The 25,031-nt window shown below is 37.6% G+C and overlaps 1 protein-coding gene across 1 annotated transcript in view; it reads left to right on the forward strand.

Moving 5' to 3' along the window:
- The window catches only part of LOC150101866 (proton-coupled folate transporter-like), an 85,285-nt gene extending 60,754 nt beyond the window's left edge, over positions 1–24,531 (forward strand). Inside the window, exons 4-6 of the mRNA XM_090399917.1 lie at positions 392–475; positions 5,564–5,714; positions 24,285–24,531. Coding sequence (XP_090256043.1) covers positions 392–475; positions 5,564–5,714; positions 24,285–24,531 — 482 coding nt within the window. The remainder of the gene's footprint in view (positions 1–391; positions 476–5,563; positions 5,715–24,284) is intronic.
- The last annotated feature ends 500 nt before the right edge of the window (positions 24,532–25,031 follow it).

Genomic DNA, 25,031 nt, shown 5'->3' on the forward strand with positions numbered 1-25,031 from the left:
TACATATCCTATAAATTTCTCTTCCTCTCTGAATTAAAACATCACTATGCATTAATTTTGAATAGTATGGTTTTAGAATATAGGTTTTTATACTGCTGTACTGTTTTTCATTCTTCATTCAGAGAAATATATGGCATGCATAATTGTATTAATTTCCCTTTAATGCTTATGAAAGGCTCTTTATTATCTTGCTATAACAAAATAAATTACCAAACTTTTTTTTTTTTTTTCACTGTTAGGTATAGAAGCTAAAAGGGAGTAGTCACTAAGCTTATGGAGTACAAAAGAATTTTTTTTTAAATGCAAAATAGTTTCATTAAAACTGCACTTAAAATTTCATAAACAAGGAATTCATATATGTGTAATTCAGTTTTGTTTTCTTTTGTTTTAGGTGCTGCATTGTTTATATTTTCAGAATACTCTTCTCCTGCCATCAGATCTATGTTGTCCAAAATTGTTGAAAAAGATGAAAGAGGTATAAATTTTACATGAGTTTTCTTGATAGTAGGTTTAAAATCATAGGCAAATGTTATGTCATAATTGCTCTCTATGACGAAAAAATATTGGAACCTTAGTAGAAAACACAACACATGCTGCAAAGAACTTGCAAATAGAAACAGTGCTAATGATGGCAATTTAAAAACATACATATGTACAATGTCAATAAGCACCATGTTCAGTTTGAATTAAAATGTGAGGCAGACTTTGAATATAGAGTTGTCAGATATCATATTGCAGTCTGAGCATAAGATGGATTTCTGATGTGTTATAAACTTTCCAGCACAACAACATGAATCATTTATATGTTAGAGAAGGTCTCCTGGACCATGGTTTGTCTGGAATTTCCATTCAATATTTATTTTATAAATGAGAATGGAAATACTAAAGTGGAATCCTGGCTTAGATCATGAATTTTCTCAGAAAGTGATTTCTTGAGCATGTGTTTTTGAAGTAGTTTTATAAGAAATGACATAGCACAATCACGCATTCAGTATCAGTGCACAAACAGTATGCAGAGTTTTGCACACACTGGATTTCCTGAACAACTTGCAACCTACAAATCCTGATAACAATAGTCATGTTCTCATGGTTTTAGTGGTGCTTAAACTGCAAAAACTGGACTCTAGACAACTGGAAACAGGTACTCTGGAGCTGTGAATTTTCTTATAGTCTGTTTTCATCAAATGGGATCCATTGGAAACTTGGCAAGCACTATAAGCAGGCCTGCATTCTCGCAACTGTAAAGCATCATGAAGTGTAATAGTACTGAATTGGTCCTTGCTTTTTAACGAAACTTCCATGAATGGAGAATTTAATGCTGCACCAATTCCTGTATGTATGAAATTATATGGTGAAGGGCCATACTTGTTTATGCAAGACAATGCACCAGAGTCTGTTATAGCATGTCTTGAACATGACAATGTTGCCTTTGGCCAGTTCAATGAATGCTTATGGAATGATGTGTGAGGAATGATGTCCTGGAAGCCACTATCTTTGTAGAATCCAACACAATTCTGCATAAAGAATGCATGTTAATTTTCTGTAAACCTTATAAGAAGTGTGTGTGTGTGTGTGTGTGGAAAGTTTACTGTACTAATTAAAATTTGGGATTGAAACAAAGGTGGATATCATTCTTCTTCTTTAACCTCTTTCCATCCACTGCTGAATATAGAAACCCCCCCCCAACTTTCCAGTTCTATCTGTTGTTAACTAGGTTCCATAATCTCCTGTCAAACCTTTGAAGATCATCTCTCCATCTTGTTCTTTGATGATCTTTCTTTCTCTTGGTGTGTGTGTGTGTGTGTGTGTGTGTGTCCACTCAGTGCTTAATTTTGTCTGGCTATCTACTAATATGGCCAACCCATCTCCATTTACATTCTTTACAATACTTCACAGTATGTTCTATTCCAGTATCTCTTTTTGTTATGCGGTGCATTCTTTTCTTCAGTGCTTGTTAGTCATTGTCCATGTCTCACTTCCATAGGTAGTAAACACTGGAATAATTCACATATTAAATACCTTTTTTTTAAGCATATAAGCAAATCTCCTAACAGATAATCTTTTTACAACCAAAATTCTTTGTTTCCTTGTGTGATTCCTCTTATTTCTTTCTTAAAACTAATTGACCAAGGTAAATATAGTCCTCCATAATTTCAGTAGGATTATCTGCTAATTTTAGTTTAGTTTTGTTAATCTTTAAACTCTCCCCCCTTCTTTCTCTGTTGAGGTCATTTAGCATTTTCTAAGCTGCTGCTTTATTTTTTGCTAAAAGAACAATGCCATCTGCAAAATGTAAAGTACTGAGATTTTTTCCATTAATATTAATTACATAGTTTTCCTATGAGACATTCTTAAAGTCTTTTTCTAGAGAGTAGCAAAAAAAAAAAAAAAAAAACAGTTTGGGTGATATAGAATCCTCTTGCTTTACTCCTCTTCCAATACCCAATTCTTTTTCCTGATGTTCTAACTCTATACTGGCTATTGAGTTTTGATGTACAGTTTTTAATAATCTGTACATCAAATTCTACAAACACTATAAATATACAGGAAGATTATATTCATTTGCTTTTTGAATTACTTGGTTAATAGTGTAGATAAGGCTGTGCATCATCCAAAAATCCAATATAATGGATATAAACATTTTGTACAATTGTGATAGCAAACTGATTGGTCTATAATTATATCGATCTCCTCTCAGCTGTCCTTTTTATGTAATAAGATAATCAGTGATTTATGTCACTGCATTGGAATTTTTTTTGTAGTTAAAATATCATTGAACATATCTGCATACCCTTATGAAACTGGGAATCTCCTGATTTCATTTTTTCTGCTAATATACCATTTTCTCCAGTACTTTTATTGTTCTTTGCTGACTTGAGGGCTTTCCATAATTCTTCTATTATGATTGTTGGTTCTATATCAGCCTGGTAGAAGATTTGTACCTGTTTTTCTTGTCTGTGTATAAGTCCCTATAAAAATGACTATATATATTTTAATTATTTCTTCTCTGTTGTACTGTACTAGTCCTTGCTTATTTTTCAATTCTGGAATCCATTTTTTTTCTTTCATGTAGCTCTTGTTTGATCATTTCCAGAGGTTTTTTTGTTTGTTTTCTGTTATATTCTGAATTGTTCTTAAAATTATATTTTCTGGTTTCTTTTCTAACTCTTGCATTTCCACAAATTCTATTCTTCCCCATTTTTTTTATTAGATCAAGTGTCCATAAAGTAAGTTTTTCTCTAGAAGTTCTATTCGCCAGTAATGATTTTCTTAAACTTTCAGTAATTTCTATTATTGTTGAAGCTATTTCTTCCATTCTATCAGATAAGCCTGATTTATTAATACTTCTTTCCTTCCATTATTTTCTCAAATTTTAATTTATGGTTTAGTATAGGGTTTCCCAAAGTGGGCTCCACAGCTGAAATTCTAGGGTTCTGCAAATCTTGTTTACAAACTTTCACTTGTTATTTTTTTAATTAATTTTTTTAATTAATTACTCATCTACTTTACAGTGAAAGTCTCCCATTATAGTTTTGAAGTAGCATGTACTATCTCTGAGAGTGTTAGAAAGATCCTCACAGAAATTGTCACTTACCTCATTTGAATGACTGGAGATGGGTGCATATATTTTTATCACACTTAAATCACACCACTTAGTGATTTTCAATCTAAGAATTGTAATTTTCTGGGAGACTAGTTTAAATTCATGGATGTTATTTTTCAATCTTTTATGGACCATAATTTTAATACTTCCTTGGCCATGATTTTCCCAGTGGTATGTAAAATTTAACTGTTTGTTTCAGTCATTTTTTTTCTTCTATTCTTATATCAGAAAGTCCAAAAATATTCTATTTTATTTCCTCCAGTGTCTTCAGCTCTTCTTCTTTTTTCCTTTTAAAGTTCTGACATTATGTCAGAACTTTGAAAGGAGTGCAAATTTCTTATCATGGTGGTCTTCTCAGATGCATTATCTAGAAAGAACATTTGGGTTTGAGCCAATTCTGTCATTAGTCTGAAAAGCTGACATTGTATTCAAGATCACATGCCCATTTTTGCCTTGGCTGCTATGGCCTTCAATTCTTATCAAATCCATTTGTTTAAGGGAGATATTTGGTCTATCCACCCATGCTGACCAGGCATTTCAGGATTCACCCTACCAGGTACAGTAAATACCTGGGCAAGAAGGCAGACTTCCACTGCATGAGATGAAAAAATATAGTAAAATAGGAAAGATTCACCTCTATCCCTCGAATACTCTAAATAACATCTAAATAAAGAGAATTGGTTGCAAGAGAATTTGCATTTCCCCTGACGAGGTTGTTCAATCTAAGTCTCAGACTTAGATTGAACTTGATTTGGAAGTTATGTGAGAGTGGGGTTAGTAGGGGTGTGGGGACCAGATTTTTTGCATGGAAAATGGTGAGTGAATGGAATGGATTGCCAGAATTGGTATTGGTTGTGAGTTCCCTGATGGTGAATGGATTCAAGGAGAGGTATGATAGGATTTGTGTGTATGATATTTGGGAGTCCTGCAATGAGTCTCTGGACTCCATGGAGATGTTGTAAAATAATAATAGTAAAGTAAGGCATGGTCCAGCATTAGGTAGCTAATAGCTATCTAAGAAAATTGCACATTTAGAGATCAGAGACAGACACTTTGTATCCTATAAATCAGTTGTGATAATGGTCAGTGTTGGAAAGACCTGTTTAGTTTGCTTCTTAGTTTGAAAGAACCATTTATATGAGCTTTTTTTTATGTAAACCTGAGATTTATTAGTCATTAATGTTAGACTAGTTACTAACCAATGACCACTTCTTCAAGGTAAAGCTGTATCTACAAAGAAAACAAATAAAACAAATCTCAGATAAACCATTAGGAGTATATCTTGAAAAAAATGAAATGTCAGTCATGCACAACATGTGCATTGTCATCTATTCTCTCTGAGACTTTGTAGATGATTTGTTGGGAAAATTAAAATGATATGTGATAAGAAATTGTATTAAAGATTCCAGACATTGTTCAAGGTCAGTTCCTCATTTCTAATTATTTATTTAGTTACTATTATTTTTTTAGTGCGACTCCAACTCATGAAAGGTTGTAAACCTATAGGTGAAGTGCTGAGGATGGGCTAAGGTTTTTTTTTCTATTTTTATTAATTAATTTACTTTTCTTTATATAAGTTTAGCTTTTCAGCTAAAGGTGTTAGGCAGAGGTGGCAGGATTTTTCTTCTTGTAATCATGGCTTTTCTCATCCTTTAAACACAAACTGGCCAGAGAACGTAATATAATTTACAGACAAAAAAGATATTTTAACCAATAGCAATATATTATCTTAATAAGATAGTACCATACCTGTTCATATGGAACTCGCTGCTGCTATATTGTCATACAGAGAATAAAGAAATTATATAACATTTGCTGAAGTAGTGTTTGGTATAAAATCTTCTGCTTTAATTATTATTATTAACCAAGATTAAGATAAATTTTTATTCTGAAATCATATATCTTTAAAGTTATTTTTATAATCTATACTTTTTTAATCTGTTAATATTTATTTTTCAGGTAAAATATTTGCTTGTACAACAGCAATACAGAATTTCTGTATGCTTAGTGGGTCTCTCATATTTAATTCCATATACCCACTTGTGTCCTTTCATGGACTGTGTTTTGAAATAGTAGCATGCATACAAGTTTTAGCATTTGGAATTCTTTTGTAAGTAACTTTTTTTTTGTTTTTTGGAACATTGTTATTATTATTGTTGTTGCTTTTGTTACATTTCATTTTGTATAATTTTTTAGGAGTGAACTTTTTAAACTATGATAAATTACTTCATATGGATGTAACAAGTTGCTTTCTGGGAAATTTTTTTTTCATCCTGCAAACCAGGTAAATTGTCTAGAAGAAATACGTGTAATTAACAGGCATAAAACAGGCATCATTATTATTATCCGGCCTTCATGGAGTCAAAAGACTCATTGTGGGAGGTCGTTTTTAGGAAACACAAAGTTTATCATACCACTCCTTGAATCCATTGACCATTCCCACTCCAACCACTCTCTCCAGCGATGCATTCCAAGGTTCAACCACCCTCCACGCAAAGAAACCACTCCTCATCCTCTTGCGCACAGCCTCCTTTCGTAACTTCCAGGGATGGCCCCTTGTCATGGCTCCTTAAGGCCGTTACACCAAGTGAAAGAACTCTCCAATGTCTACCCTGTAACTGCCTCTCAACAGTTTAAAAGTCTCGATGATATCACCTCTCCTTCTTCTATCTACTAAACTCTACAGTCCACATTCCCTCAGTCGATCCTCATAACTCATATTGTACAGTCCTGAAACCATCTTTGTTATCTGCCTCTGTACCCTTTCCACAGTCAATTTATCCCCTTCAAATCCTGGGGACCAAATCTGAGAACAATAGTCTAAGTGTGGTCTGATCAGGGTCTTATACAATGGAATGATAACTCTTTTATCTCTGCAGGTCAGCGTCCTTCTCAGTATTGCAGCAATACTCTGAGTTACCCTCACCACCTTTGCAATATGCTCCCTGAATTTCAGTTTTCTATCAATCATCACCCCCAGATCTCATCTCCCCTACCTCGGTATTGCAGCAATACTCTGAGTTACCCTCACCACCTTTGCAATATGCTCCCTGAATTTCAGTTTTCTATCAATCATCACCCCCAGATCTCATCTCCCCTACCTCCTCCAATTGAGTATGCATCCTCCCATCGATGGATCCCAAACCTCAAGACTTTATATTTTGCTGCATTGAACCGATACATCCCCCATTCATTTGCCCATCTGTCTAGTTTATTCAAATCCTCTTGTAGGGCTGCCACATCTGCACTATTACTGATAACCCTTCCCAGCTTCACATCATCTGCAAACAACTGAATGTCCCCTTGCAATCCATTGACAATATCATTGATATAAAGGTTGAACAATGCAGGTCCCAGTACTGAGTCCTGTGGAACCCCACTTGTAACCTTCTGCTTCCTTGATATTGCCTCACCATGCACAACTCTCTGATACCTATCAGTCAGCCAATCCTGAATCCATCTGACTAAAACTACATTTAAACCCATGTGCTGCAACTTAAATATCAGCTTATCATGTGGCACTCTGTCAAACACCTTTGCAAAATTAAAAAAAAAATGGCAGCATATGCCTTTCCCTCATCAACTGCTCTTGTCACTTTATTGTAAAAGGCAATCATATTACTAAAGCAAGAGTGCCCATTAACAAATCCATGTTGATTCTCACAGATAACATTACCCTCATCTGCCCAATGCTGTATATAGTCCCTCACTAATTTCTCCAAGACCTTAACAACTACTGATGACACACAAACAGGCTTATAATTAGACACTTCCAGTCTGCTACTGCCCTTATGCAGCGGCACTATCTTACCTTCCTTCTTCCCTGGGTACCTTTCCCACAGCCAGACTTTTATTGAAAAGCCAGGTCAACAGAGCTGTCAGTTCTTTAGCACATTCTCTCAAAACCCCTGGTGAAATACCATCCAGTCCAACAGCTTTACTGGTATCCAGAGTACTCAGTATTTGGAACGCACTCTCCTCTTGCACCTCTAAACCCTGAACCTGTCCTATCCCTCTAGTATTAAAATCTCCTCCAGGATGAAATACTCCAATAAAGTGCTCATTGAACAACTCCACTATGTTCTCTGCATCATTCACTCTATTCCCATTTTTATCCAGCAATGTCATTCTTCCACAATCATTTCTCCACCTACTGGCCACATAGCTAAAAATTCCCTAGGATTTTCTTTGGATCTTAGTGCCAATCTCTTCTCATATTCCAGTTTTGCCTTTCTCACCATTCTGGTCACTCTCCTGGCCTGCGTCTTATATTCTTCGTGTATCTGTCCTCCACCCCTCTCCTTATATCTCTTCCATAATCTCTTTTTCAACTGCAGTTCCTGTTTGATATCGTTTGTCATCCACTTTACACCAAATTGTGTCCGTTTCTTCACCCGTGGAATACAGCTTACTATTGCTGCTAACAAATATTCTTTCATAATTTCCCAAGCACTAATGATATCCTGGCCTTCGAATTCTGCAGTTCCATGGAGGGCAAATAGTTGATACCTAAGATTGTTGATACCTAGTTGATACCTAAGACTATTATAATCACTCGTCTTATAATTCCACATACGTTCTTTGATAGACTGCAAGTCAAAACCACATGGTCACTCTCTCCAACTGGTGGGAGAGAGATGTAATCTCACTTATTATCAGCTCTTCTGATGCTATGACCAAATCAAAACTCTTGAACCTCTCGTTCCCTCTATTACATGCTGACAAAGACATTTGTCCCTCAAGAATTCCAAAAATTCTATCCTCCTTCTTACTACTTGCATTTTCCTCTTCCCAGCTTATACTGCTGGAGTTAAAATTTCCCATAACAATCATTCTTCTTGCACTTGTCAAGCTGAACTGCCTAAACATCTCCTGGTCCCCACCCTCTGTGCTCCCTGGTCTATTGCAACATCCCACTAAATATCCTGTCTTGGCCACTTCTATCTCACACCATATGCTTTCAAAACCATTTGTGTGACTGCCTTCCAAAGCCTCCACTTGTAGAGGACATAAGTCATCACTTATCATAAGCAGGACTCCTCCACCATGTTTTCTTTTCCTTTCCTATCCTGCCAAAAAATGCTGTACCCTGCCACTTCAATTCCAGTTATTATATCATCCTCCATCCACCACATCTCATAGATCCCAAAAATTTTTTGCCAGTTTGATGCTATCAGCACCACCAATTCATCTCCTTTATTTCAGATACTCCTAGCATTAGTATAGAGCATAAAAATGTCACTGCTGCTATACCTATCATTGTACCCTCTCGACCCCCCCCCCTGGCTAAATGTTACCTGATGTCATCCCCCTTCCCACAAGAGGCAACTCCTGCTACCTTTTTCTAGTTTCTAGAATAGGAAACTAGAATTTTCTAAATTCTAGTTTCCCTGCATTGACACACTGACTCGTTCAGAAAACAGCAATCGTTACAGATGCCTTCGTCCTTCCTCATTCAAATGCAAGCAATCTCTAGCATACAGTTCCCTTCTGTCCTCAAACGCCCTTCATGCATCCATGTATTCCAATCCTCTCTTCTCACACATTCTGGCTATTATGCGATCAAGTATTACTGCTCTTCTGCTCAGCTTGTCACTATTATACCTGGGCAACACACACACAATCTTCCCGCTTTGCATTTTCTTTGCACAACTTCAAGCAAGAATCTCAGATCTCTCGCCACCCGATTTATACTGCCTCTCAAGTCATTCGTGCCCACCAATTCAATCATTTCATCCATCCTTTCACCCCTCTTAATTGCCATAGCCACATTTTCTATCATCCCTCCAGGCAAACACACCTCTGGCATCCTATTTTGCACACCAGAGCTCATCGAGTCTCCATACATCACACCTCGAACCATTCTGTTCCTTGATTGCTCACCTGCATTCCTCACTCTCTCTCTCTCTCTCTCTCCTCTAACCCTTTCTCTCTGTGTTCCCCCCTATCTTACTTGCTGTCCTCGCATCACTCTGTCCCTGGTTCCAGCACTCCCTCGCATTCTTCTCATTTCCTCATTCTGACTGTTTCCATTTTCCCCTCCTCTATCATTCCCATAACTCTCTCTCTCTCTCTCTCTCTCATTCCCATAACTCTCTCTCTCTCTCTCATTCCCTCTCCTCTACTGCTCCCATTCTCTCCTCTTCTAGCATTCCCATACCTCTCTCTTCTTCCCTCTTTCCTACTGTTTCCATTCTCTCTCCTCTTCTATCATTCATAAAATTCTCTCATCTTCTATCATTCCCAAAACTATCTCTCTCTCCCCTACTCTGATTCACCTTGCATTTACTTCTTCCATTCTCCTAATCTCATCTTTCATACTTCTCATCTCATATACAAGACATTCCACCTCCTCTTTCAGCTCATCTATCTCTCTCTCTCTCTCTCTGCAAGTCAGTCACTCTTAATCGAAATTCATTCTCCCAAACAAAACCATCTCTGAAACTTTCACAGTCACTCACGCCTTCCACACTATTGACTATTATTTTCTCATTCATATTTTTTTCTTCATTCTCTCCTATCACACTACTCATCTTCCGATATTCATTTCCCGTTCCTGGAGCAACTAGGTCAGTTATCGATATATCTAATTCATTGCAGGCGTAGACTTCTGTGGCTAATTGGTTCAAAAGATATATTTCGGTGATTACACCACATTTTTTATTATTCAGTTATTCAAAATACTGAAATAATAGTTTCGTAAATCGTAGGATTTACATCTTCAGGGGGTAAATAGTATAACTTAAAGTTTAAACAAGAGAATTAATAAATACAAATCATAACCATCTGGCTATTCATAAAACTCAAATAACAGAATGCAGATATAAAACGTTATTGATGTTGAACAATACTGGATGATGTCACGTGTTCTTGTTCTCGTTCATACAGTCCGAGCTCAGATTGAAGTAGATTTTTTTATTAGAGCTGACCACACTTGATGGAGAATTAAACCTTGAGTTTTATTGCATTGGGTTGGGTTTTTTAGCATATTAGCAGCTTCTTTAAATTTTCTTACATAACTGTTGTTTTCTATGTATGACATCGTCGTTTTTTTGCCAGAGTACATCGTGTCCAGTGGAAGAGGTATGGAAAGCAAGATCCGTTTTTTGTTCTCTTTTGTATTGTACGTCTTTTTGGTGTTCAGCCATGTGTATTTCTCCAGATCTTCCTGTCTGTCCTACATTGCTCTTGCAGGATTTGCTATCTGGAAAGGGTACAGAAGTGACTCACTAAAGCAGTTTCTAACCTCTGGAATGTCGAGTATGATGAAAGATTGAGAAAATGCAATTTGCAGAGTCTGGTGGACAGGAGGAAGAGGGGAAATATGATAGAGACCTACAAGTTAGCAAGGGGTTGTTATAGGATCAGTGCTGGAGAGGTTCTACAGAAAATAGTGGGAGATCAGGGGAGAACCAGAGGTCATCCCTGGAAACTGTATAAAGAGGGTGTGAGTAGGAGAGTGAGAAGCAGGTTTTTTTCATGCAGAGTTGCGAATGATTGGAATGCCTTGCCTGAGAGTGTAGTGTCTGCAGAGAATTTGAGTGTATTTAAAGCATGGTATGATGAGCTGTGTGTATGAGTCTTTGACTCCATGGGGTCTTGGGTAATAATAATAATCCTGAAAATAAAACTTTAAGACCCCAGTATCTATTTAAGTTTTATAGCTCTGGAAAATACATATGATAAGGTATCAAGAAAAAAACAAAAGCTTCTGAAAACATTTCAGTTATATGGTATAAATGAGACATTATACAAAGCAACATACAGTTTATACTTGTCAGCAGATAGAAATCGAAGATGCACATGTAGATGGTTTGATATCAAATCAGGTAAATTATACTTGCCAAGAAATTATATTGTATGTAGCCTAAAACTGTATAGTTTTAGGCTACATGCAATATCCAATTCCTCATGCCACTGTAGACTATACAGTGGCATGAGGAATTGGAGAAGAAAGAAATAAAGAAAGAAATCAGTAGTGCATGTAATTGATCAGAGTATTTGATTTGAAAAATATAATTTTGGATTACATTTCCAGAGCTAAAAGGATAAATTGGATGTGAATTAAATGTACAAATGACATTCGTATTAATATTACTTCCAGCCTCCATGAAGTCCAGAGACTGCCTTGCCTTGAATACATTCAGTATTGGAGCACTCGCCACCCACTCTGGCAATACATTCCACTCCTTCACCACCTGCCAAGCAAAAAATCTTTTCACTTCCTTTCACAGCCTTTGTACAGTTAACAGGGATGACCTCTTGTTCTTGCATCACCAATTATCATATGTAATAATTCTCCTGTATCTATTTGATAGGGTCCTCTTATCAGCTTATGTCTCAGTCATATCACCTCCTCCTCCTATCTGTCAAGTTCTGGAGACCACACTCCTTCAATCTGTCTTCATAGCCAATATTTTAGAGTCCTGAGACAATCTTAGTTATCTGCCTCTGCACACCTCTCTCTCTCTCTCTTTCCAACGTTTCCTTATTGCCAATATAGCCAGGATTTGTACACAACAATCCAAATGAGGCCTAATTAGTGCCTTATAGAGTGAAACTGTTGTTGCCTATCCAGATTTATAATACTGCTGCTATAATGTTCCTCGTATTATAGCAGCAGTTTGCTGGGCAACCCTTACACTTCCACGATGTATGTTCGGAACTTCTTCCCTACTATCCACCAATGTCCTCAGATCCCTTGCCTGCTCCACCTCCTGAGGTAAAGTTCCTCCAATATGTAAACCTCATTCCATCTTCCTAGCCAAAGTGCATAACTTTACACTTAGTAACATTGAAATGATGCCCCTGTTCTTCAACTCAAAGCACCAACTTATTTAAATCCTCTTATAACAACAGCCCATCAGAACTTTCTGGCATTGCTCTTCCTAATTTATCATTATCGTCATTAGCAAACAACTAGATATCTCCTTTCACACCCTGAACTATATCATTGATATATAAATTAAACAACGTTGATCTCAGAACACAATCTTGCGGCACCTCACTCATCACCTTCCTTTTTCAGGGTGCTCCACTCCCATATATACAACTTGCTGGCTCCTATCAGTCAACCAACTCTGTAACCAAGCTACCAAATGACTATCCATCCCCATCTTTCTTACTTTCAACTCAGTCAAATGCTTTCGCAAAATTCAGATTAATTACTGTAATAAATGTCTTCTCTGTCCAATTCAGTAATTACCCTTTATAAAATATAACAAAGTTACTATAGCATGACCTCTTCTTACCAAAGTCATTGCTCTCTCTCAAAAATTTTCCATTCTCAATGATCCAGATTTGTATTCTAACCAGCCTCTCCAATATCTTCACCTACTTACATATGATGTACACAACGTTCTTTCAGTATCATATCTTATGCAGGAATGTCATTTCCTTATGACATGCTAAGTAGGAACTGCATAAAAAGAAGATGGCATAAAAGAAACATATGGAGGAAGAAAAGGGATAAAGTGCTTCAGGAATAGTACAACGTACATGCTAGAAGTGATATGATAATATATGAAATGATTAGATTAATAAATACAGAAAATTTTATATTTAGTTAATTATAAATATCAGACTGGGGATGGCAGATGAGGGGAGTCCTGAAAGGGTTGTTTGAAGTAAAGAATAAGAAGTCATGGACCAAATGGGATCATTGGATCTTTTGATCTGTGGAAAGGGCTTCAGCAACTTTTCTTCTTCTTATTCTTGCAGTGACTTCATTCCAAAACCTAATGTGATTATGCCTTATAACAAATCTTATGTTGCATCAGCTGTCACTCAGAATAATCAGAGCTGCATTTAGGGCTTATGCAGATGTTCCTATATGAAATGTATATTACACTCTCCAATACAGATCAGCATTATGGTGAATGAGAGATATAAAACATAGTGGATTATTAAACTTGGAAGCAAACTTTACACAGGCACATGGAATATTCAGGAAATTCAGATAGGTTCTCTTAACATAGTCCAAAGACAAATGGAAAAGTATAAAATTGGCATCGTTGAAGTTACAGAGACCAGATGGAATATTATTTTGGAAGGCAGGATGGTGAGTTAGTTTACTCAGGGAGAAATTCAAAGCACCATGGGGCATCCATGGTACTGAGGAAAGATCAGCAAAATCCTTTCTTTATTACAAGTCCATAAATAATGGGATACTCTTTATTATACTTAAGATTCATCCAACCAGTGTATCCAACATTGTGGTTGGAGTTCTATGAAAATCTACTAACTATTTTGTACTGTCTGCCATGGAGAGATGTTCTCTTTATTTTAGTAGGCTTCATTGCAAAACTGAGAAAGAGTATGACTGTTAGGCCTGAGGGTTTCAGGGTGGGGGCTTTTTATTATACTTAAGACTCATGCAACCAGTGTGTCATTTGTGGTTGGATGTCAATTGAGGAGTTCTGTGTAAACCTACCAACTGTTTTGCACTGCCTGCTGTAGAGAGATGTTCTCTCTATGCTAGGAGGCTCCATTGCAAAAGTGAGAAATAGTATGACTATTAGGCCTGAGTGTTGCAGGCTAGGGTACATAAAACCATACTTAAAGACTGCTAGAATTTGTCCATACTGACAGATTAGTTCTTACTAATACCTGCTTGCAGAAGCACTCACAAGATGCCAGATTGATTACATCTTAGTACTGCAGCAATGGAAGACAAGAATCTTTGATGTACATACTTGTCCAGTAGCAGATTGTTGACAGACCATACTTTACTTTAGCTCTTACCATCAGCTGGTAAGAGCCAAAGTAAGACTGATACTCCAAAAGACTTCAGCAAAGCTGGATTCTGTTTTTGGAGAACAATGAGGAAAACACACCTGAAGTGTTCTGGGAGGGAGGCAAGGACATAATATGCCATTTAGCCAAGAAACATCTAGGTCCAATTTGAAGACTAAGATTATCTCAGAATCAATATGGACTCTGATCAGGAGGAGGAGGAGGATAAAGAAACAGAGACAACAAGAATTGAAATTATAAGAGATTACATAGAGAAGTCAGAAAATGCATCAAGCAGGACAAGGACAAAAAATACACTAAGAAATATAAAGAGAGAGAAATCCAAATGAGGAGGCACAATTATCAAAGGATGTTTGAGAAGTAAAATTTAAGTCCAAATTTGGTGTTATCAAGGACAGGAACAGGAGTGTACTAACAGAAGAACAGGAGATCAAAAATAGGTAGAAGGCATGTGAGGAACTGTACAACAAAAAGAGTGAGGAAAATTTGAAAGAGATCCCTTCTCAGAGATCTTCAGTTGGATCTACTTCATATCTAGCTGAAAGTGGTTTCAGCTAGATATGAAGAAAGAGCAATTAAGGAATTTAATAACAATAAAGCCCTGGGGTGCAGTAGAATCCAGGTAGAATAAATTAAAGCTACAAGGAATGAAGGGATAAAAGTGTTATATAGCTTGATTATAAGGACATGGAAGACAGGTGTATAGATTTGAGAAGTCAGTATTCATATTCCTGCACAAGAAGGGAGATAGAAAAGACTGCAAGAACTTTAGAGCTGTTATTCATTGTGTAGAATTTATGGAGACAAAAACATATGTTACAGCAATTACTTCACTCACAACTAAGAAAAATATTACTCAATGTTATGACCTAAAGTCATCATCATCAGGAATGCATTTACATGAACTAAAACACAAGCTACATCACAATACACATAAGCATTGTGCAAACCGTTTTGTTAACCGTTTACACTAGCCTGACCTCTGGCGAGAAAAAAATTAAATTAAAAAAAATTATTTCTTAAATAAAAAATTATAATAAAAAGTATAAAAAATAAAATAAAAATGATAAAAAATTAGAAGTTGAACCACATTTTAGGTTCTGTCCACTGATCCAGTTTTCCTGAGTTAGGGTTCTGCCATCTTATTTTTCTGATGTTCTATATATGAATGCTATATGGGTTGTTGTCGATGAGTATTGACTCTTGGAATTGCTATTCTATCATTCTTGTTGAGATTGAGGTGATGAATTAGCCTCACAAGCTTCTTTGAATTTTTTTTCAAACCCAAGTTTTGGTGCTGTGCAGGGACTTGATGCCTTTCAATTATGTGACACATTTAGAGTTCATGAACAGAAAGGGCCTTTTGAAGGAATTGAATGTGTCATTTGTTTCCTTATTGGAATTGTACATCCTGTTTCTTCTGGGGTACATTGCAGTTTCTCTGGATTTTGTTAACTCCTGGGTGGCCAAGGTAAGGAAGGGGATCTTTGGATGAGCTGAGTATGCATGTTATTTTGTGTGAACCATGAATGTTGCCTTAATATTGTATTTATACAGCTTTCTATTTTTTATGGTATTCTCCTAATGTACAATATGGCTATAGCATTTCTTAATTTTTTTAGCGTTATTGTGAAGGATCATGTGAACTTTTTTTTTGTTGTTGTAGCCATTCTTTATATGGGTTTGACTTATAATTTCATATTCATTCTTCAGCACCTGCTCATCAGAGCAAATTATTAGGGCTCTATAGTTGAGGGTGCTGATGACCCCTAGTTTTTGTGTTGGACAGTAGTAAAAGTCTTTGTGAATGTATTGGCCTGTGTGTGTGTGTGAGTTTACTGTAGATCGTGAAGGAAAGACAGCCTGAGAGAAGTGTGTAACAAGTGTGTCTGGAAAAGGAAGAGAGTTATTGTTTTCAATGTTAGTGGTAAATTGGATGCATTTGCATTGTTTATTCAGGTGGCTTAGGAATGCTAGGTGGCTGTGGGACCAAATGGTGAATATATTGTGAATATGTCTGAGCCAAACTTTGGGCTTTAGACTTGCTGATTCAAGAGCCCATCGCTTGAACTCTTCCATGCAGAAGTTAACCGGGGGGGGGGGAAGAGCCACGAGTCCATTATTTCTGTATGTAGAAATTATTTTGTCACACAAAATAACTGAAGTGTAGTACATTGGAAAAGAGGGCTGTGATATTGGGCGGAAATTTGTTTTGTAGGAGAAGAATCGTGTCACTGACTTCGACATTTGTGAAAAGGCCAATTACATGAAAGTTAATTAAGTGACCACATGGACAACAGAAACATTAAAAATCTGCTACCACATTATGCTCATGCTTCCAGAATTTATGGTCTGTCAAAAATACATAGAAGGAATTCACCAGTGCAACTGATAGTTGAAGGAATCGACTGACCTAATTATCATTTAGCCAAGAGAATAGAGGCTACACTCAAGGAGATGGTAGGTCATTACTCCGCCTACATAAAAAATGCACAACACTTCATAAACAAAGTTAAAAACATTACACTTAACAACGAAGATTTATTAGACAGTTTTGACATAACTGCCCTTGTTACGAATGTCACAATTCTCCTGCAAAACAAATTTCTACCTCATATCATAGCTCTCTTTGCTTACATACTTCATTCTAGTTATTTTGTATGTAAAATAATGTCCACCATCCAACACAACAACTAGGGATCATCAGCATCCTCAGCTATAGAGTCCTAACAATTTGCTCTGATGAGCCAGTGCTGAAGAATGATTATATGAAATTATAAGCCAAACCTGTATAAAGAATGGTTACAACAGCAAAAAAGTTCACAATAATTCACAACAATAGTAAAGATTAAAAAAAAAGGATTATAACAATTCTATAGCCATACTGTATAATTCTATAGCCGTATTGTACATCTATCATAAAAAATAGAAAACTGCATAAATACATTATTAAGGAAACATTCAAAACCCACACAAAATTTTTTTTTTAAAAAAAGCACACTTATTAGTTCTTCCAAAGATTCTCCTTTTTTACCTTGCCCACCCAGGAGTTAACAAAATCCAGAGCAACTACATCTTTCCCTGCACAGGAGAAACAGGATATACAATTCCAATAAGAAAAGTAAACAAACAACACATTAAATTCCTTCATTATGGTAAAACAGGCCTTTCCAATTACATACTCCAAATGTGTCAAATAATTAATCGAAAGGCATCAAGTCCCTACACACACCAAAATTTAGCTTGCAAGAAAATTTAGAGAAGCTTGTGTGAGATGCTTATTCATCACCCCAAACAGGAATTATGGAATAGCAATTCCAAGAGGTCAGTATTCATTTACAACCCATGTAGGAATTTAGACATAATATATTTTTATAATTAAAAATTTTAAATACTTTAAATTTTTATGATTTTTATTTTATGTTTTATAATTTTTATTTAAAAAATTAAATGTTTTTATTTTAAATTTTGCTCTCTTTCTTTCCCTCACCACAGATCAGGCTAGTTTAAACAGTTAACAAATGAATTACACAATAGCTTATGTGTATTGTGATGTAGCTTGTGGTTTAGTTCATGTATATGCATTCCTGATGATGATGGCTTTGATATAGAGGTTGTAACATTCTTCTTCTTATGGTGCCATCTTCTATTGAAGGTCAGCGACCATTTTGGCGAACAAACTGCATTCTTGTGTTAATCTGAGCAGTTGTACACTGCTCTTTCTTGTCCACATCTTGATATTGTCAAACTAAGATATTCTTTTTCCTCCTCTAGCTCCTTTGCCATCAATTCTTAATACCAAATTAGTTTGTAGAAGTTGGTATTTGCTGTTTCTCATGATGTAGCCAAGATATGTTTTTCGTTTCTTGATTGTTTATATGAGATCTTTGGCTTTACCAATGGATTTTAAGACATCTTCATTGGTAATTTTTTCTGTCCATGATATCTTTAGTATTCTTATATATAGTCACATCTCAAAGGCTTCAATTTTCTTGATGGTTGTTGCCTTCAATGGCCATGTTTCAACTCCATAGAGCAGAATAGACAAGACATAGCATTTCAGCATTTAGCATCTGACTTCTGTGTTTAGATCTTTATTGCAGAATAATGTTCTTGTTTTCAAGGACTGCCGTGCAACTTCAATCCTTGTCTTTATATCTATTTCAGGATCTCACCTTTCATTAAGCCAGCAACCAAGATATTTATACCTTTATACTTGATCGATATTTTTCCCATTGAGTGTCAGTTTCATTGATGAGGTTGGATGTTTGCTGATGATAATGTATTTCATCTTGTTGAGGTTTATATTTACTCCCATTCTTTGGCTTTCTATATATACTCTGTCAATGAGTTTTTGGAGATTCGTGATGTTATCTGTAATTAGCACGGTGTCATCTGCATATCATAGATTGTTAACAATCTTTCCATTTATTGTGATTTCCTCTGGACATTCTTCCAATACCTTTTTAAAGATTACCTCTGAGTATATGTTGAACAAGGGTGGTTGAGATTACACATCCTTTTCTCACTCCTCTTTTAATGTTAATATCACTGGTGGTAATGTTATCTAATTGAATGGTAGCTGATTGATTCCAATACAGATTTCTTATTAGTCTTATGTCTTTTTTGTCTAGCCCTGTTTGTTGAAGGACTTCTATTAAGTTAGTGTGTCTGACTTTGTCGAACCCTTTTCTATGCATTTTTGTATCAACATTTGGGCACAGAAAAGGGCCTCTCTAGTACCAAAACCATTCAAAAAGCTAAACTGCATTTCATTCAGAGTAACATTGAGTGTTATTTTTCTTAGTTGGGAGTAAAGTGATTGCTCTGATATTATTATTATTATTATTATTATTATTATTATTATTATGGGTATCTCCATGGAGTCAGTACTCATCGCGGGAGACCCAAACTAGCAAAATAATATCTGTCATATCTCTTCTTGAATTCATTTACAGACGAAGAGCTCACAACTAAGTCAGGCAATGAATTCCACTCATTCACCACCCTCCAGGCAAAAAACCTTGTTCTGACACCTTTGTTAACCACACTCTTCTTTAATTTCCAGAGATGACCTCTTGTTCTTCCATCACTATCACACAGCTGACACATTTCCCCTGCATCAATCCTATAAAAACCTTTCGTAATTTGAATGTTTCTATCATATCCCCTCTTCTTCGCCTATCAACCAATCTCTGCAATCCACAAGCTCTCAATCTATCAATGTAGGGAGCATTTTTTATATCACTCACCAACTTGGTCACTCTTCTCTGAACCCTCTCCACAGCCTCCTCACCTCCAAGGAATCCAGATGACCAGACCTGAGCACAGTAATCCAAATGTGGAAGTATCAATGCTTTATAAAGGGGAATAATAACCTCTTTATCTCTGGATGTCAGTGTGTTCCTCAACAACCAAGTAATTCTATGTGCAATCTTGGACACCTTAGCAATGCGTCCTCTGAACTTCATCTCCCTATCTACCAATACCCCTAAGTCCCTAGCCTCATCAATCTCTTGGAGTACCTTTCCATCAATGTAGTAGACAGCTGGTAATCTTTTAATCCCAAAATGTATGACTTTACACTTTTCCACGTTGAACTGACATTCATTATCTTTTGCCCATTTTACCAGCTTATTTAAATCCTCCTGCAAACTTTCAACATCAGCTTGATTTTTTATTGCACTACACAACTTTGCATCATCAGCAAACAACTGAATATCTCCCTTTAAGCCATTTCCTATATCATTTATATACAAATTAAACAACATTGGCCCAAGCACAGAGCCCTGAGGCACACCACTGGTCACCTGCCTCATTTTGGACTCAGCTCCTCCGAGTCCAAAATGAGGCAGGTGACCAGTGATACAACCGAGAGATACCACCTTATGGTATCTCTCCCTGAGCCATTCTCCTATCCATATCACCGATTTAATATCCATTCCCATCTGCTCCAATTTGCGTAACAGTGTTCTTTGGGGTATCCTGTCAAAAGCCTTAGCAAAATCCAGAAGTACCACTGTGTAGCCAGTTCCTTTGTCCAACTCAGATGTTATTCTATTATGAATAGTTAATAGATTGCTAAGGCAGGATCTACCTTTAACAAAACCATGTTGGCCTCTATAGAGTATCATATCCTGATCCACCCATTCTTGAATTTTGTCTTTAACCAACTTTTCCAATACTTTTATCACTACTCCTGAGATGGTGATTGGTCTGTAATTAAATACCGCAGTTTTAGAGCCACCCTTATGCAAAGGAACCACTTTGCCTAACTTCCACTCCCTAGGGATCATACCAGAGTTCAAACTTAAATTAAATATCCAAGTAAGAGGGGTTGACAATTCCTTTGCACATTCACGCAACACCCGAGCTGATATTCCATCTAAGCCTACAGCAGTGTTTGCATTTAAATTTTGCAATATATTTAATACCTCTGATTCTTTAGCTTCAATTCTCACATTAGGTATTGCTACAGGTATAGAGATATCCTCACTTGGGTGATAGACTTTTGAAAAGTGATCACTCAGTAACTTGACTATTACATCTGATTTTGTCACCTCAATACCATCAGCACCCACTAAAGTTATCCTTCCAAAGTCATTCTTCCTCTTACTTGCCACATAGTGGAAGAACTTTTTGGGATTACCCTTGATCTCTTTGGCTAAGGTCTTCTCATAATCTGATTTAGCTTTTCTTACTATGCTGGTAACCTTCCTAGCTTGAGCCTTGTACTGCTCATGGGTGTCCTGATTGCCTTTCTCCTTGTAAATTCTCCATAACATTTTCTTTTTTTGCAGATCAAGCTTGATACTACTGCTCATCCATCTAATGCCTGCCTTGTTTGACCTCCTGACCATGGGGACACAATCTGATATTGCTTTCCTCAGATACTAGCTGATTTTAACCCAAGCACTGCTAACATCTTTCCCTTGCAATGTGTTCTGCCATGGGATGGCTGCTAGCTCGCTCCAAAGCTTGTTATAATTGCCTAATCTGTAGTACTGTATATACACCTTCTTAACAGAAAAATCCACAGATTTTGCAACCTCCCAAGTCAATACCACGTGATCGCTTTCACCAATTGGAGGTAACGAGGACACCTTACTTATGCATATAACCTCTGAACCAATAACCAGGTCCAACACTCTCACATCACATGTCCCTTCAGTTATGTGCTGTTTCAAGTAATTATCTCGTAGAAGATGCATGAACTCCATTTCCTTTTTGCTACGTGATATTTCCTCCTTCCAATTGATATCACCATAATTAAAATCCCCCATAATAATCACTAAGCCTTCACTCTTTTTAAATAACTTAGGGAATTGAAACAACGTAGATCCGAATATAAATTAAATTATACTTTAATAGATATTTCCGATATTTCGGCAATGTCACATTGCCATTTTCTAAAGGAACTTACAAAAAGGCAGGTGCACACAGGCAATAACAATACAGTAACTGAGAATGAAGATATGAAGCTATTGTTCTCCTAGAAGTCCTGATGGTGCCCTCTGGCGGGCTAAGTAGGCGTTCTTGGCCGTTGGGCTGAAGGTCTGCTGATGTATGCCTCACAAATTTGGGGCAGTCGCATACAACCAAATTTGTTGAGGTTTGGAGAGTTTCTTATGGCAGAGGCTGATTCCATAAATAATCTTTCGAATTTATATTTGCTCCGGTGTATTATTGTTGCTTTCTTCCACCGTATTCTGTGGCGAGTATCCAGAGCATGGTCTGCAAGACCAGAATGGCTATACTTGTAAAACCGGATGTAGTCCTTGTGTTCAGGTTCAGAAATTCTGATATTCGCTGTCCTGCCTGTTTGGCCAAAGTACGATAGTTTACAACTGCAAGGGACCTGGTATACACCAGGTAGGTCTAGGGGAATTGGTTCCCCCACCCCCCCCCCCCCCCACCCCCCCCCCCCCCCACCCCCCCCCCCCCCCACCCCCCCCCCCCCCCACCCCCCCCCCCCCCCACCCCCCCCCCCCCCCACCCCCCCCCCCCCCCACCCCCCCCCCCCCCCACCCCCCCCCCCCCCCACCCCCCCCCCCCCCCACCCCCCCCCCCCCCCACCCCCCCCCCCCCCCACCCCCCCCCCCCCCCACCCCCCCCCCCCCCCACCCCCCCCCCCCCCCACCCCCCCCCCCCCCCACCCCCCCCCCCCCCCACCCCCCCCCCCCCCCACCCCCCCCCCCCCCCACCCCCCCCCCCCCCCACCCCCCCCCCCCCCCACCCCCCCCCCCCCCCACCCCCCCCCCCCCCCACCCCCCCCCCCCCCCACCCCCCCCCCCCCCCACCCCCCCCCCCCCCCACCCCCCCCCCCCCCCACCCCCCCCCCCCCCCACCCCCCCCCCCCCCCACCCCCCCCCCCCCCCACCCCCCCCCCCCCATAAAAGAAAAACTTCACCATCTATGGTAATTGTTACTCTTTTCACATGACATTACATTTTTTTTTATTGAGCAATTGGATTGATTGGACCGTCACCAAACAAGTAGAGAAAGTGAAAAATAGAAAAGAAATTTGCAGCAAAGAACATTGATGAAAGCTAATGGTGATTAATTTAAATGGAAGCACAATGAATATTTAATGTCATGTATATTATACCTCAGAACCATTTGAACATTGGTTCTCAAATGCATGCTCTGCAGGAAGCATCCTACCTTGTTCATTAAATCTACATATCCAGTGATTTGTATCATAAATGGAGATTTTATGTATATACAGTATTTCAATTAGAAAAAACACTCTAATCATTGCTGGATTTTAATTTTTGCTAAAAAATAATAATATATTTTTTAAACCAATATGTTATAATGGGCCATCCCTGGAAGTTATGAAAGGAAACCGTGAGAAACAGGGTGAGGAGTGGTTTCTTTGCATGGAGGGTGGTTGAACTGATGAAGTGGTGAGATCGAGAACGGTCAATGCATTTAAGAAGTGGTATGATAGACTGCGTTTCCTAGGAGGGCCCTCCCTCGAATAGTCTTGATAGACTTGTGTTTCTTAGAAAGAACCTCCCATGATGAGTCCTTTGACTCCATGGAGGTCTGAATAATAATAATAATAATGTTGTTATGGTATTGCCACAAAATTTTATTTCAAGAACTGCTGCAACAGAATGCAATGCAATACAGAAACTCACTATGCCCAATGTATTAAGACCCTCAGCATTTGATAATGTGGCTTCTATATATATATTATCATTCATATTTACTCGGTAGATAATGATATAAAAAATTAATTTGAATGACTATATACCGAGAATGAAAAAGAATAAAGTTTAATGTTAAGATACTACTAGTTTCGTTGAATAAATCAACTTTGTGAAATTCACAATTATGTGAATTTCATTACAAAAATGCTAGTTCCATTATATTTTGCCTGTTGAAGTGAATGCATCTGGTGTGAATGAGTTTAAGATATGACAGCTGTTGTGGGTGATGTATGGCCTTCCTCAATGAGTCCTTGAACTCCTTGGAAGTCTCTTATGATCATAATAATAATAACACCGAACACAATTAGTGATTAAAAAATGAAAATAAGTTAACTGAGTTTTTGCTAAGGTATCTCCTAGCTCTTCAGTATGAATTTATTGTGAAAGGAGAGACATGACAAAATGGCCTTTAGACAGCAAGGTTAAGAGAATAAACTTATGGCCAGCGATATTAAAAATATAAATATATAGAATAAATAATAACTTCACAAACTGATGATTATGTAGATTTTTCAAACAAAAAACCATTTATTATATTTTTTTGTTCTTCCTAACCCAGAAAAAGCCACTAGCATATGTGGCGAAAATAGCCGGTTTTAAATATCTGTATTATCATGACTTATTAAACTCAGTGTCAGTTATCATTTGTCAACTTCACAGATGATATATATATATGTTATTTCAATTTTAGTTATTTATTATTATAGTGTGGTAATGCCAGCAAAGATTACTTTTTTTGAGGAATTTAATGTGAGAGACTTGTGCAATGCAATGTGTTTTTGTGATGTATTTTCTGCTGAAAGTGACAGATTTGTAGGTGAGAAATCTAGTGGTGTGGCAGATGTTTATAATGACAAAAGACATGAAAATTCAAATATCATAGAAACTGCAGGAGTAAGTGGTCTGACTTTTGCTTCAGTTCTTGTGATCCAAACAGCTGCTCAGACTGAATAACAGAAATCATCCTCACAGGAATGCTTTCATCCCTTATTCCACTCCAAATTCTCAACCACCATTGAAGCCTTGGTTCTTCAAAAAAAGTGTGCCAACACTGTTAGAGAAAAAACCTCTCCTTACCATGAATGGTTCAAGACCAAAACTCCAGCTGTCCACTCTGCTTGTACTGCAGCTCACAACTGTTGTAAAAGGATCATCACCAAGTCCAAGTCAGACTTTGAAAGGGCCAAATGCTGCAAACTTGCTTCCTGCCCAAATGGCAGTTGCTCCTTCTGGTCCTTTTCCAAGGCCATAGGAAGCAACTTTTGCCCACCAAGGATTCCATCACTCTCACATCTAGATGGTACTGAAGTAGGCTAACTTATTGGCATCATTTCTTCTCTTTAAATTCTTGCATTGATGACCTGGACAAAATTCCCTCCATCCCACCAAGAATGACTCCCTTCACATCTCCCATAGTCTCCCGACAAAAAGAAATTTGAAGAATCCTCAATAAC

This window comes from Typopeltis vanoorti, chromosome 11 (assembly GCF_054136105.1).
Source record: "Typopeltis vanoorti isolate ZY-2024b chromosome 11, IOZ_Tvanoo_1.0, whole genome shotgun sequence".
NCBI classification, from domain to species: Eukaryota; Metazoa; Arthropoda; class Arachnida; order Uropygi; family Thelyphonidae; genus Typopeltis; species Typopeltis vanoorti.